Here is a 13,300-nt window from a genome sequence, read left to right as displayed (position 1 = left end):
TATATGCTGTCAATGTCAAATAGAATTACAGACCTATTTGACAAGTAACTAAAGGTGGTTTAATATTAAAAAAAAATCCTTATTCAAATTGTTATGCAGAATGCCGTAGAAATTGAGGCATATAGTACATACAGCTTTAAGAAAAAATATTTGGAAAAACAGTAATTTTACCTTGATTTGTCATAATGTTGACTATGTATATCATGTTAGAACTCAATGAGGAATACACTGTTGGTTGACTTGGTTTTGATGAGTCACGCTCTTCCCTATTCATGATGTACACGTTTTTTGCGTTTGTAAGAAGCGGATTAAAGTAGAACCATGTAAAAAAGGTCATCACTCCAACTACAAAAATAATGGTCACCAGAATCCAAAACCAAACCTATAAAATTATTAACAGAACAAATTCATTAAAACTGGTGATTTCGGCGTACTAGGCCTATATTCTATCACGTTAATCTTTACAACACGGCACTCACAGAAGGTTGGAACGGACCAATAAAGGCGAACAGTCGACTTTGTTCTCCTGGTTTCGGCACAATAAGACTCAGCCCGTCGACCCATACGAAGTAACTTGTATAGTCCATCCTATTTATCCGATCCTGAGTCAAGAAAAAGGCGCAAGGGATTCCGTCGATTTTCTACTCCAAAATTCTTTCAGTTACCCAGCAACCAATTTATTGTTAATTAAAACCGTAATTCTTGAGGTTTATACTTTTTCGTTGATGAGTTGGTAAAAAGCTGCTTCGTGCATACCATACCGTTCGACAAGAGATTCATTTACTGGCACCAATGTGTACCTAAAATATTATTGTGTTACAAATGTATACAGGCAAATTTTTGATAGACTTCTTTATATCAACGAAGTCGTGTAATCTGAAAAAAACTCGACAAAATCAAGCATATGCAAATATGACGTTATCCTACTTGAAGTTATATTTGGTTGCTATCCAATGTAAAATGTTAAGTGCTACACCGGTGAATGAGGCAACAGTATTATTCGGTCCTCGAACGAACACATCAAAGGGTGGATTCTGAGGCGTATACATCACGTGGAATATGAGTCAAACAAATGTTAAGGAAAAACGAATCATTTTTAAAAATCAATTTAAAATTATTTACCGGAAAAACGAGAAAATTAAAGTTCTCGCCGCCAAAATCGACGCGCGGTGGCAAAGACGTAGCAAAGCTCGTTAGAAATAAAAGTAAAATCACGATTGATGATGGCAATAAGGTGCCATGAGCAATTTTCAAGCTGATTTTTGGAGCTCGATTCCAATGCATCATGTAAAAAATGAATATTTCAACGCAAATTATCTTGAGTTGACAGAGCAGATGATCGGCAAATGCACCAGTGAAGAATGAAGAACCTTTATTTATATATGACTGGGTTTTCCTGGACTTGGATAAGAAATTGGAATGGTCACGAAGTGTTAAATCTTGTATTTTTGGTTCGTATCTTAGCAACGGCTTGCGTATAGCTATAGAGATGTTTCTCATGAAATGTAGCATGCTACATATGTTTTGCGTTAGTCAGAAAATCTTTACCTGGTGGCACTTTCTCTTCATTATTATTTTAAAATGGAAACTGCTGGTGATGGGAATTTTTTAGCTGGCCATTTCTCACCATAGAAATGTGGGCAAATTTAAATTTGAAAATAAGTATATGATCGATTATCGCGTGATGAGCGGTTATGAGTTAAAGAATCACAAAGCAAACCTGCGTTATGGCCATAAACTATAAGGATCAAGAGGTTGCTCGCTTATTTCTCCGTGTTTACTGTTTACTATCTCAGTGTTTCACACGGAAATCCTACTATCTGTGTGAGTGTTTCCTATCACGAACATCAAATGCAATTTCCAGAAAATAATTTTTGTCAAAGTATTAATGAGCATTTGATACATCAGCACGAACGAACAACTACTCGGAATACTCACATGTGTTACACCTATACACGTCCCGGCTGGTATCGATATGCGTTACAATTTCCCTGAATCAACAATAAGTCAATATAGAAGACCAATATGACGTGCTTGTTTCAAATGCAACCTCTTGTCTTTTTTAATTTCTGATGGCCTTTAACAATATCTATATAGGCTATATAACATCGGAATTCTATAACCTACACGGTCGTGAGAAATAATCAGCTGTTCAAATTCCCATTCCACCAAAAATGGTGGTGAAGTAAAACTCTGAAACCAAATGTTAGATTTTAATTAGGCTAGTTTTATATGTATTTTTCGCTTCTACATGTGAACGATTAATTGTATTTTTATTCAGTAACAAGATAATAATAACGCGCAAAGATTAAGGTGAACAAGATTGAAAATAACTGCACCAAGACAATTTCAGGGAATTCGGGACTTATGTGACCATTATTCCCAATAAAAGTTTGTATGACACTATCGGGAACTGCCACCAACTATTGCCAAAATGTAAATGAAAATGTTGACGATGTCCAAGTAGAGATTGAGAGCAGCAAAGACGTATTCTTCTGGGGAGATGGAGTACCTGTGTTTGCCACCTAGCATCAACTGGGTATCGAAGACTAGATAGATGCTGAAAACAAGGGCACCTAACGACGCATAAACTAAATTGACGACTTTGTCTTGCATGCAGATGGCCATAATGCCGAACATCAATAGGACGATCAGTGAAACAAAGAGGAACCCTTTGCAGACTCCACTGGACGTGATATCCCATTTAGTCTGCAGACTGAATATGGTAATAGAAAGGCAAACAGCTGCGCAGATTCCTGCTGCGATCAGCACTTCTTCACTCTGCAAGGAAAAGATTAATATTTTAAAAGTAATCTTTACTATAGCTAATTACGCGTCTAATAATTATAAACGGCTGATATATTTTACTTCATAAAAAGACGCTATGGCGCCTAGCATTATGCCTTCGCAAATAGTAAAAAGTCCGAGCAGAATGATATTCAGAGGAAAGCGTCGCCGAAAATCGCTGCAGCATGCCAAGACTATTAGCAACACTATGGATATCGAAAACGCAATCCACATAATTTCTCCGTGGTCCTGAGAAAAGCTAGCAACGCTAGGCACGAATACAAAGAGGGCGATAAATCCCATCGTTATAGTTAGCTGAGCCATCAGGATCGCGTACACCTTTCTGAAGTACATCACAAATATAGAGAATATTTTGTTGGCCAGAGAAAACATATGATATTTAAACGATTCATTCGTAATGTCTACCTGACGAATGCCAAGCGAATTGATTTTTCAGAAAAAGAAAATCTGCTGCTGTCGTCGAACGAACCCGATTCGTCGAAATGATTCATTCCGCCGTACATATTGGTATCTGAAGATGGCGCTGTATGAATTGTGTCTAAAAAAAGTATATGAACTTTAAAATTTGAATACAAACCGAACAAACGACGGTCTAGGTATAAAGAGAAAAAAAATCTGGAAATAGGCGGTGCTGGTCAAACCCAGGCGCGTCTTGCTTCCAGCTCTCGTGTTTTTGGCTCACCTGTTGACTGATGAGGATAAGACGTATTAGTTGGTTGTTTTGGTTGAGTTGTCATTTTGTATGTTACACAATAATTTTAAATCCAAAATATTGACGAGATTTGTGTGATAAGAAAACAAAAAGGAAAACTTTTATGAAATAAAATTTTAAATGATCTAGAACTTTTTTTAAACTAAAATGAATCACAATTTTTTTTAAAGAATAAGCTCACTCACGTAGATCACTTGTTGTTTCCATTAGTGAAATAGCCCCAAACGTTATGATAAGAATTTGGGAGATTCGGTATAAAGATATGGATATGCTGGTGACGAGGTAGATATGACCTGATTCAAATTATCAGTTTGTGTTGGAATAAGGTTAACTGAAGTATTTCGTGATTTCAAAAGGAAGATTGCGTAATATAGGCTACAAGAAAGCAAAAGACAAGAACGTTGAGTTCAAACTGCAGGTTGAAACAGTTGCTTTCGTCCATGTCGAAAAATGTTACCTTTCGTTGACGTAATATGACTAACCAAACCAGCATTTATCTCACATCATCAAGAGCTGATATCTCTTGCAAATAACCAACGCGCTCTCTAATCTGTCTGATGATCTTTAGCCATCAGCCCGGTGTGTAAATAGCGCTGGTTTGATATCAGGAAGAATAAATTTTGTTATCTTGTTTGGCCGAGAGCGGCCGAGCTGGCGCATTCAAGTATTATACTACCAATATTCACTACTCTTAAGATAATAATTATTATTTAAGGAATATTGAATATATAATGCTAATTTGGTTAGTCTACTTCCTATACATTATAATAAAAAGAAGATAAGAATCACCATATGCCATATGCGTGTATTGTTTATTCCGTATATAATAATTCGCGGAGGAAAATAATAAAAGTGAAACTAAAAAGTAAAAATAAAAATATAACAAACAAATATTAAAATTCTGGGCAGTTATAGCCATAATAAGACGCTTTATTCCTTATGACTAACAGCAGAACTTCTGACCCGACGGCATTTATACTCGGTCAATTTTCGGGTGTGGGTCCACGGCTGGTCAAAGACAATCACATCACACAGAAGCAAATAACGCGAGTGATGCTGAGGTCTATTGGCAAACAGCAGAGCCATTTTGTAGTTCGTACCGGCGACCACTTGCGATTCGGCCTTCAGAATCTTAATTAACGCCAACAAGTGCGGATGGCTGTTGCTGGCCGTCAGGATGCTGGAGGCAAATGCGGCCATCTCCTTGACATCAGGATCGTTGACATTTCTTACCACGTATCCGCCCGGAATCTGTCTTCTTTCTCTCTTCGAGAAAAATCTGAAACTCTTAAGCTCCAAAGTATTCGTCCACGGCTGGTCGAATACAATCACCTCACATAGTAAGACTTGACCTGTGTTCGTGTTGAGCAGCTCCAGAATCAGCTTGTAATTGGTACCGGACACAACTTGTTTCCAGGCTCTTCTGATCCGGATTAGTTGAACTGCTGGTCCGGAGTCGCTGGCCGATATAGCGCTGGTGGCGAAGGCGGCCATCCTCTTGACATCAGCGGCATCTACCATAGCTGGTTTGTAACCACCCAGCAATGGCTGGCGTATGGATACATCACGCTTGTTGTGTGAATCAGCCGAAGCAGGGCCGTACAAGTTTAGAGCAACTAACATGACAAAAAGAACTGATGCTGTGGTCAATTTTAGCGTCATGATTGCTGTCCGCCCTTCGTCGACGAACGGTTCAAGTACGTCTGTTCAATAATGAAGATGAACAACCCCTATTGGGGCTTTTTATAGGAGATATATAGAACTGTATAGAATAAACCGTTATTCTAAGTTCTAACCTATAGTCTGAGAGATTGCGTATTATAAATATTGAGTTCTAACTCAATAGCATACAGACTATACTGACGACTACTATTATACATAGTGATTATATCGGGCCACAAAAGAAATTACATTAGTCGAAACCTGTATGTAGATTGTAGAAGGATGTAACGGTGTTTGAGAAATAGTATAACGCAAGCTATAGCATTGGTTTCATGTTTACTATATGTTTATTTGCTTTTTTTTTTGTTTCTGACGGTGTGAGGCAAGCCATGGGTTATTGTTACAAGACCATCCTTGCCAACGTTACAACATATACTACTATAGGAGTGAAACCGTGAAACAAAAGACTTTCAAGCATGAAATGAAAATATGCAAGTGTAGTTGGTATCGATGATATACCGATCGATGAGCATTGTGTCTTCTTATTGACCGAGCCAATTTATGGCAATAATTAAAATCTCGTCCCGTTAGAATATAGAAATCATTGATCTGCATCAGCCGTCCAACCAACAGCGCTCAGTCCCTATATAGATGTGACCTTGACTACTCGAGTATCAATGCCCGGCAAAATGTGTCGGTTTTGCGACGTCGATCAAGTTAGCGCGGGGTGATGATGGATCCTGTGGGAATTATCTTAGTCTCATATTATCACCAAGCTATGCATGTTCGCAACTGACTGAGATACTGTTATCCCTATATTTTTTTAGTTGAAATCTATTAACAACCAGTATAGCGACGTCAATAAGTTTCGATCGTCGACCTTCAATGAACACCGGCAGTCCATGTATCATCATTCTACGTCCAAATTTGCTTGCACTGCCATGCACTTTCCCATTTGCATGCAAATAGGAAATTCACTACTACGTACTATAATAATAATTATATTATCCCCCATGCGGCGGGATATATAAGCGATTGCTAATCGGGAATAATAGGAATGATGAACTTTGGGTCCAGATCTTGTCCAGCATCATCTCCGCCCGTTTTAATCGACGAAGAGCGCCAAAAACAATCACCACTACAACAGGTTATTAGTTCCCCTTCTCAATTTCACAAAATTTTACTTATAACAACTATATATTAAATTGATTTTCTTTAAATGGTTTCAACTTAACAATAACTGTGAACTACTCGCGTCACAGCGAACGAAATAGACGGTAGAACGAGAAGCAAGTTTTGTATTTCACGGAACTTGAACACGACAGGGAGAAGTTATATTAATCAGAACGAGAGAAACGTGATTCTTCTTGAGGTTTTTTTACTCTCGACTGCCCGTCGTCTGCTGCTCTGCTTTCTCATCCTCTTCTCTTTCGATGTTGCCAGGTATCATTGTGCCGGTGCACAACACTCCGGCCGCCACGATGGATCGATTATTCCGGTTGCGGATTACTTTCTGAAATGACACAAAGTTTAATTACAGGGCGTAGGTATTCACCGGTTTTGGTTTTAACAACGGCCTTTCGGACGACGCCTTGATTGTCGGGGAGGGTTTTTATCACTACACCAACTGGCCATTCTCCGCGGCGATTGTTTTCATCGATTATGATGACTTCGTCTCCGACTTCGAGACGCTTTGTCGGACGGAACCATTTTTGGCGCTCGATTAAATTTGGAACGTACTCGCGCATCCATCTGGCCCAATACTGGTCTACGATGAATTGCGTTTGCATCCAGCGGCGGCGAGTAAGTTTGTGCGAGTCGTCAGTGATGGTTGGTGGAATGTGGGGCTCGTGACGACCGAGAATAAAGTGGTTGGGCGTGAGAGCTTCTGGTTCGCGGGGGTCCATATGGACGTTGGTGAGTGGACGGCCGTTCAACAAGGACATGACTTCGCTGAACACAGTTTGAAGTACTTCATCGGTGACTGACTGATCTTGGAGGACTGCGCGTAGTGCTCGCTTACTGGATTGCACCATCCTCTCCCAAACTCCACCAAAATGCGGTCCTGACGGTGGCGAAAAATTCCATTTGATGTTTAGCTCGGCCGCGTGCGTAGTGACCCTTTCTGAATTGAGTTTGTCGATTCCTTCTCTTAATTCCTTTTCTCCTGCTACTAAGTTGGTCCCGTTGTCGCTGAATATGGAGGCGGGTTTTCCACGGACGCTTATGAAACGGCGAAGGGCGTTGATGAAAGCGTCGCTTGTTAGTGACCAGACTACCTCTAGATGAACAGCTCGTGTTGCGAGACAAGTGATTATTAGACCATATCTTTTGTCCGTTTTTCTCCCGATGACAACATAAAGTGGGCCGAAGAAATCTAGTCCTACATTTGTAAATGCTGGTAAGAATGCTTGAAGACGTTCTTTTGGCAGGCTTGCCATAATGGGCGGTTTTGGACGGGAGCGAGACAGGCGACATTCGCGGCATTTGTACAGCATTTTTCGGATTTGGCGTCGACCACGGGGCACCCAGTATTTCCATCGTAGCTCACTTAAAGTCCATTCTACACCTGAATGGTGTACCTTCTGATGGGCGTCGGCTATAATGAGGGTGGTTAGGTGGTGATTAAGTCCTAGAATTACGGGATTGCGAGCCTCGGGGGAGATTTCAGCGTGTTTGAGGCGGCCTTCGGCTCGGAGAAGCCCATTCTTGTCGATAAACGGATTCAATTTTCGTAAAGGAGAGGTATTTTTTACGTACTTTCCGGCGGATATGGCGGCATATTCTTGAGGGTATGCTTCGCGACATGCTGCTGACAGACATAAAGTAAGCGCTTGGTCTAACTCATCGGCACGGAGTGGCGTTTTGTCTTCGGCGGGGCGATGTAGCTGGGCTACGCTGCGTTTCAAGTCGTTGAGAGTTTCGTGATGGCGAATTATTTCGTTAATAGGCGCTGATTGCTGGGACGGGATTGGTTCTACATTTACGTGGCCGACTGTTCTTTTTGGGCACCACTCGGTGTCGTTAGTTCCGAGTGGTAGTAGCTCGGCCTGTCCTGATTCGAGAGACAAAGGTTCCGTCAGAAATGCTGGTCCACTTAACCATTGAGAAAAAGATTCTAGCTTGGAGGGGAACATTCCTCTCGTGCAGTCGTCGGCGGGATTTTTTGATCCGGATATGAATCTCCATTGTTCTGGTTCTGAATGCCGGAGAATTTCGCCGACGCGATGTGAAACAAAGCTGGAATAGTTGCAGTGGGAAGAATGGATCCAGCGAAGGACTATTTCTGAGTCCGTCCAGAAATAGTATTCTGCAATGGGCAATCTTAATTCGCCCTTTATCGTTTTTGCTAGTCGAACAGCGGTGACTGCGCCTTGGAGCTCGAGGCGGGGGATAGAGAGTAACTTTAAAGGAGCCAATCGGCCTTTAGCAAGAACAAAGCTCAGATGAATCTTTCCTTTGGCGATGGTTCGAAGGTACGCTACTGCGCCAAATGCGTCGGACGACGCGTCTGAGAATAGGTGCAATTCGAACTGGCTATCTTTAAGGGGGAGATCAGCCGTTCTAAAACATCGTGGGATGGAAATTTTTTCTAACGATGGTAGCTCTTTGGACCAAGAGTTCCATTTCAGCAGGATTCCATCTGGCAACGTTTCGTCCCAACCTATTGCTTCTAAACGAGAGCCTGATTTTCGGGCCGGTACGCGTTCTTGGGTTGTTCGCCATGTCGCTTGAAACAGAATTTTTGCTTGAGTGATAACGGGTAGAAGGATGCCTAATGGGTCGAAAGTACGGGACATTGCGGACAGCATTTGACGCTTCGATGTGACCATTTCCATTGGCCGGATTCGGATACGGTAGCAATCGACGTCGCAAACCCATACGAGGCCGAGCAAGTATTCGATCGGCAATTTGTCGAAATCTAAATTGAGTGACTTGTTCGATCGTTCTGAAGCTGGAATGGAGGCTAAAAGGCGTCGGGATGAGGAAGCAAACGCCGTTAGACGGAAGCCTCCGGACGCGAGAGACTTGACGGCCTGTTTTGAGAAGAGGATGGCTTCCTCTTCGGTTTCGAACGAGTCGCTTAAGTTGTCTGCGTAGAAATTGTCGACGAGTTTTTTAGCTACGGCTGGGAATTGCGAATTGCTGTTTACTGCGTGCTGCAGGACCCAAAATGAGGAAGTGGACGAGGAGATGGCTCCAAAAACTTGCGTCGTCATCTGTAGTGTTCGGAGCGGTTCGTCACTGCCTGGAGTGCGCCATACGAAGCGTAATGCGGATTGGTCTTTGGGGGTGACTCCGACTCGGTGATACATGCTTTCTATATCTGCAGATACAGCGACTAAATACTGCCGCGATCGGAGCAGCACGCCGGTTAAGTTGGAGAGTAAGACAGGGCCACGTAGGAGAAAGTCGTTAAGGCAGACGTTGTTGAATTTAGCTGAACAGTCAAAAACCACACGGATTTTGTTTGGTTTATTTGGATTAGTGACGAAATGGTGTGGGAGATACCAAACCTTTCCGAAAGGGAGTTGCAGCTGGTCGTACGGGACTTCGATGGCGTAGCCATTTGCGAGATGACCTTCAATGATTTCGCGATAACGAATAGCGTTTACTTTGTTTTCTTGGGACAATAAGCGACGTTCGACAGCGTAAAAACGCGACACTGCATGTGCGCGGTTGTTTGGCATGTTCGGGTTTGGTGATTTGAACAAGAGATCGACTTGCCATCCGCAACGAATATTTACGATTGACGATTTTAGGATGCTGATTGCTAAAGCGTCTTCGGGGGAGCTGGGTTTTGTCGCCTGAATGTCTACTCCGAACGTTTCTGTGCTGTAGAATTTTTGTACGAGGTCGATTAGCTGCAAAGTGGGGGATATTCCATTGACGTTTACACTTCGCTTTGCGCTCGGTCCGCGGATCAGAGAGGGTGGAATTTTTCCTACTACCGCCCAACCAAATACTGTTAAATTAGCGCGTGGTTCGTTGTGGCTGGATGTTCGAGAGTCTAAAATTTCGTGCGCGTCTACTATATCCATTCCGATAAGCAATTCTACTTTAGATGAGTCGATAGGAGGCAAATTTAAGTCGGAGAGGTGGGGCCATTCAAATTTTTCTGTATGCCAGTTGATATTACGTGGTGACAGCTGGATATCTGGGACGGTGAAGGCATCGGTTACTTGAAATGTCCTGGCTTTATCGGCAGATTCAATGACGAAGTTGACAACGCTAGAGTCGAGTAGAACGGCGTTATGGAATGACCCGAATCGTATTTTCTGAATAGCTCCTTTGAGGCGAAGCCTTTGTGCGAGACTTGATTTTATAAGAGTGGCTTCACTACCAGGATCAAGAACGCCGAAAGTAAGGATGGTTTCTTTGTCACTATGAACGACTATTGGGGTTATGGCGAGTAGGACGGGTTTCGGCGACGTTTTTGGTGCGTGAACTAATAAAATCTGGAGAGTTGCTTTACCTTTTGGCTGAAGTTTTCCAGGAAAAACGCGTTCGGCTCCATGAATGAGAGAGTGGTGCTTGCCGGGGCAGGCATTACACGCCACGTCGGTGTTCCTGCAGGATCGCCCATAGTGTCCAGGAAGCAAGCACTTGAAACAGTGGTTATTTTCTCCGCAAAGAGCTGCTCGCTGAGACGGCAACATTTTTCGGAATATGCCGCATGCTTCGAGACGATGGCCAGGGTTATCGCTGCAAGCTGGACATGCAGGCCATTGGTTGTCTGCTCGATTGGGTCTCTCGGACGGGCTTTCGACGGATTTTGGAATCTTGAACGCGACGGAATTTTTTAGAATTGTTGGCGGGAAAGGTAGTGCAGGGCGCGGTGGCGGGTTTTGCTTCGGTGCTACGTAATTGTTGAGTTTGGCGCCGCGCAACTCTTCCGCTCCTACAATGGCGTCAATCCAACGGTCAAAGTCGGCTAAGGAAGAGACCTTTGGACGTAGATTGTAAGCATAACGTCCCCAGTCCTGTTGCAAATTGAAAGGCAACTTAGTGGCGAGCTGGTTGACGACCGTTGAGTGCGTGAATTCGTTCATGCTTTGGTCTCCGGCTACGCTAGATACTGCATCCCGGACGAGAGAGGCTAGGTCGGCGAGGGACTTGAAATCGCCGTTACGGAATGATTGGACCATCTGCAAGTGCTGGATGTGGGCTTGAATAATCAATGCGGGCACACCGTATTTGTCCTTTAGCTCGATCCAGGCTTGAGCATAAGTGTAAGAGCCGTTGAAAAGATTCGCCATTCTCTTCTGGATGTCTTCAGTAAGGTTCTCACGCAAAGCTAGCACTTTGTAAAGGTCTGGTAGTGCAGTTTCCTCTATAGTTGCTCTCATCACCTGGGCGAAAGCCGGCCAGCGGCGGCAATCGCCATTAAATCTTGAAATCGCGATTTTTGGCCAATGAGCTGGTGGCGGATAGTTGGATGGCCCTGAAGATGGATGCGTGTACTGGGCTGATGGCGACTGTTGCTCTCTGTGAGACGTGGTTGTATCGAACTGAAGGAACCTTCTTGGCTGCTGGTTGACTTGCGTTGTAACCGCTGATGTTATAGGCGTAGAGGCGAATGGATGGGGTGGTTGTAGAAGATTTTCTGGACAGACGCCATCCCGTTGATTGATTGCCGCTTGAATTTTGCTTAAGTTTTCTTCTCCTCTTTTTTTAATCTCGGCGAGTGTGCGCTCGTGATCTTGCTTTGCTTGTTGCAATTGAGCTTCTAGATTGAGATTTGCATCGAGCGGTGGCTGATGTGAGCGTATGCTTAGGTCCGGTGTTGTGCCTTCATCTGCGCGGCTTCTATGCTGGCTTACACTCCATTGACCGGATGTATTCTTTCCCTTCCGGGCTGAATTTTGGTCCAGGGAGGAGAGGTACGACCTCATTCGGTTTAGACAGCTCCCGTTGGAATCTTGAACGTTGTCGAGCCATGTGATTGCAGCTGCCTTTTCCTCCTCTGATAAAGTTGGCCGGCTGGCGTAGCGCGTATGGAGCGCTACTACTCTTCTCAGGGCAGCTTCGAGTTCGGATATATTACTCCTTACATCGTCGGCCTTCGGCTTCTCGTTCAGAAAGTTGCCAATACGGGTGATGAGTTTCGTGTGAAATCTCTTGGCTACTGTGCGTTGAGCAAATAGCACATGCTTGTCGTTCGCCAAGTCATTTTCGTCTTCCTCCATTGCTTCGATAGCTTGATTGGTCGGATGATGTGAAGAGGCAAGGCAATGTGCTCCTATAAGAGCCGGATTAGTTTGTGAACGAGAGAGACATGATAGAAATTAAATACCCTTTTTGATGTTATTTGTCGGGGGTTCGTAGGTCGATGTTCGGTTCTAGGGTGTTCGATGTTCGATGTTCGATGTTCGGTGTTCGATGTTCGGTATTCGATGTTCGGTGTTCGATGTGCGGTGTTCGATGTTCGATGTTCGAGGGGCGATACAGTTAGATACGGCTAGAATCGCTCTATCAGATGAGAGGGACATACAAAAAAAAACAATTGATTTTCGAGTGCTTTTGGTAATAAAGACTTAATCGGGCAACAATATTCACTCGGGCAGATGTGTTGGGGATATTTGTCAGCAATTCGGATACGTAAATGAAGTGCTTGCCGAACGAGAGACTTACCGAAAGAAGCACGTGCTGCTGAGTCGTTGTCGGCTTCCTTCACTAGCGTTTATCCCGGGTTTCGGCACCAAAATGTGAACTACTCGCGTCACAGCGAACGAAATAGACGGTAGAACGAGAAGCAAGTTTTGTATTTCACGGAACTTGAACACGACAGGGAGAAGTTATATTAATCAGAACGAGAGAAACGTGATTCTTCTTGAGGTTTTTTTACTCTCGACTGCCCGTCGTCTGCTGCTCTGCTTTCTCATCCTCTTCTCTTTCGATGTTGCCAGGTATCATTGTGCCGGTGCACAACAATAACGAACAGCAAGACGTCCTACCCTATAACAGAATTTTTGCCACATCTTGCACTCTCTACTATTACTTTTAATACCCAACCTGCTCATAAAGAAAAAAAGAATAAGAATAAGTTATGGATACAACTTTGCACTTCGTCTCCTTTCTGAGTTGCAATCTGTTGAATTGAATTGCTGACGAAGA

At 43.3% G+C, this 13,300-nt stretch overlaps 3 protein-coding genes across 4 annotated transcripts; all 3 read right to left on the bottom strand.

The window, feature by feature from the left end:
• Window positions 1-25: 25 nt before the first annotated feature.
• On the bottom strand, window positions 26-1,329 carry LOC124207902. The gene is made up of 6 exons (XM_046605543.1): window positions 1,123-1,329; window positions 928-1,034; window positions 716-800; window positions 480-641; window positions 172-382; window positions 26-48 (listed from the first exon to the last, which is right to left on the bottom strand). The coding sequence occupies exons 1-6, from the start codon at window positions 1,285-1,287 to the stop codon at window positions 26-28; spliced, it is 753 nt and encodes a 250-aa protein (XP_046461499.1). The 5' UTR covers window positions 1,288-1,329.
• Window positions 1,330-2,223: 894 nt separating this feature from the next.
• LOC124208125 (protein lifeguard 1-like) lies at window positions 2,224-3,945 on the bottom strand. Of its 2 annotated transcripts, XM_046605852.1 has the most exons (5): window positions 3,706-3,943; window positions 3,491-3,497; window positions 3,214-3,346; window positions 2,869-3,130; window positions 2,224-2,781 (listed from the first exon to the last, which is right to left on the bottom strand). In XM_046605852.1, the coding sequence occupies exons 3-5, from the start codon at window positions 3,309-3,311 to the stop codon at window positions 2,404-2,406; spliced, it is 738 nt and encodes a 245-aa protein (XP_046461808.1). In that variant the 5' UTR covers window positions 3,312-3,346; window positions 3,491-3,497; window positions 3,706-3,943; the 3' UTR covers window positions 2,224-2,403. The 2 variants fall into 2 exon arrangements, with proteins under 2 accessions (XP_046461808.1, XP_046461800.1); XM_046605844.1 differs by having other exon boundaries at window positions 3,491-3,945.
• A 2,615-nt stretch (window positions 3,946-6,560) lies between these two features.
• Window positions 6,561-12,372, bottom strand: LOC124207893. The gene is made up of 2 exons (XM_046605531.1): window positions 6,811-12,372; window positions 6,561-6,695 (listed from the first exon to the last, which is right to left on the bottom strand). Exons 1-2 carry the CDS (start codon window positions 12,370-12,372, stop codon window positions 6,561-6,563), a joined length of 5,697 nt encoding a protein of 1,898 aa, XP_046461487.1.
• Between the last annotated feature and the right edge of the window lie 928 nt (window positions 12,373-13,300).

Source organism: Daphnia pulex, chromosome 2, assembly GCF_021134715.1.
Source record: "Daphnia pulex isolate KAP4 chromosome 2, ASM2113471v1".
Lineage (NCBI taxonomy): Eukaryota > Metazoa > Arthropoda > Branchiopoda > Diplostraca > Daphniidae > Daphnia > Daphnia pulex.
This window is presented reverse-complemented; position numbering and strand designations above follow the sequence as displayed.

Coding starts and splice junctions, on each gene's coding strand:
- LOC124208125 (XM_046605844.1), bottom strand. CDS start 3,545: ATGACAACTCAACCAAAACAACCAACTAATACGTCTTATCCTCATCAG. Junction 3,347..3,490: donor TTATCCTCATCAGTCAACAG/GTGAGCCAAAAA, acceptor TACTTTTTTTAG/ACACAATTCATACAGCGCCA. Junction 2,782..2,868: donor CCATAGCGTCTTTTTATGAA/GTAAAATATATC, acceptor TTTTCCTTGCAG/AGTGAAGAAGTGCTGATCGC.
- LOC124207893 (XM_046605531.1), bottom strand. CDS start 12,372: ATGGAGGAAGACGAAAATGACTTGGCGAACGACAAGCATGTGCTATTT. Junction 6,696..6,810: donor ATCGCCGCGGAGAATGGCCA/GTTGGTGTAGTG, acceptor GTGTCATTTCAG/AAAGTAATCCGCAACCGGAA.
- LOC124207902 (XM_046605543.1), bottom strand. CDS start 1,287: ATGATGCATTGGAATCGAGCTCCAAAAATCAGCTTGAAAATTGCTCAT. Junction 801..927: donor GCAACCAAATATAACTTCAA/GTAGGATAACGT, acceptor ATAATATTTTAG/GTACACATTGGTGCCAGTAA. Junction 383..479: donor TTGGTCCGTTCCAACCTTCT/GTGAGTGCCGTG, acceptor ATAATTTTATAG/GTTTGGTTTTGGATTCTGGT.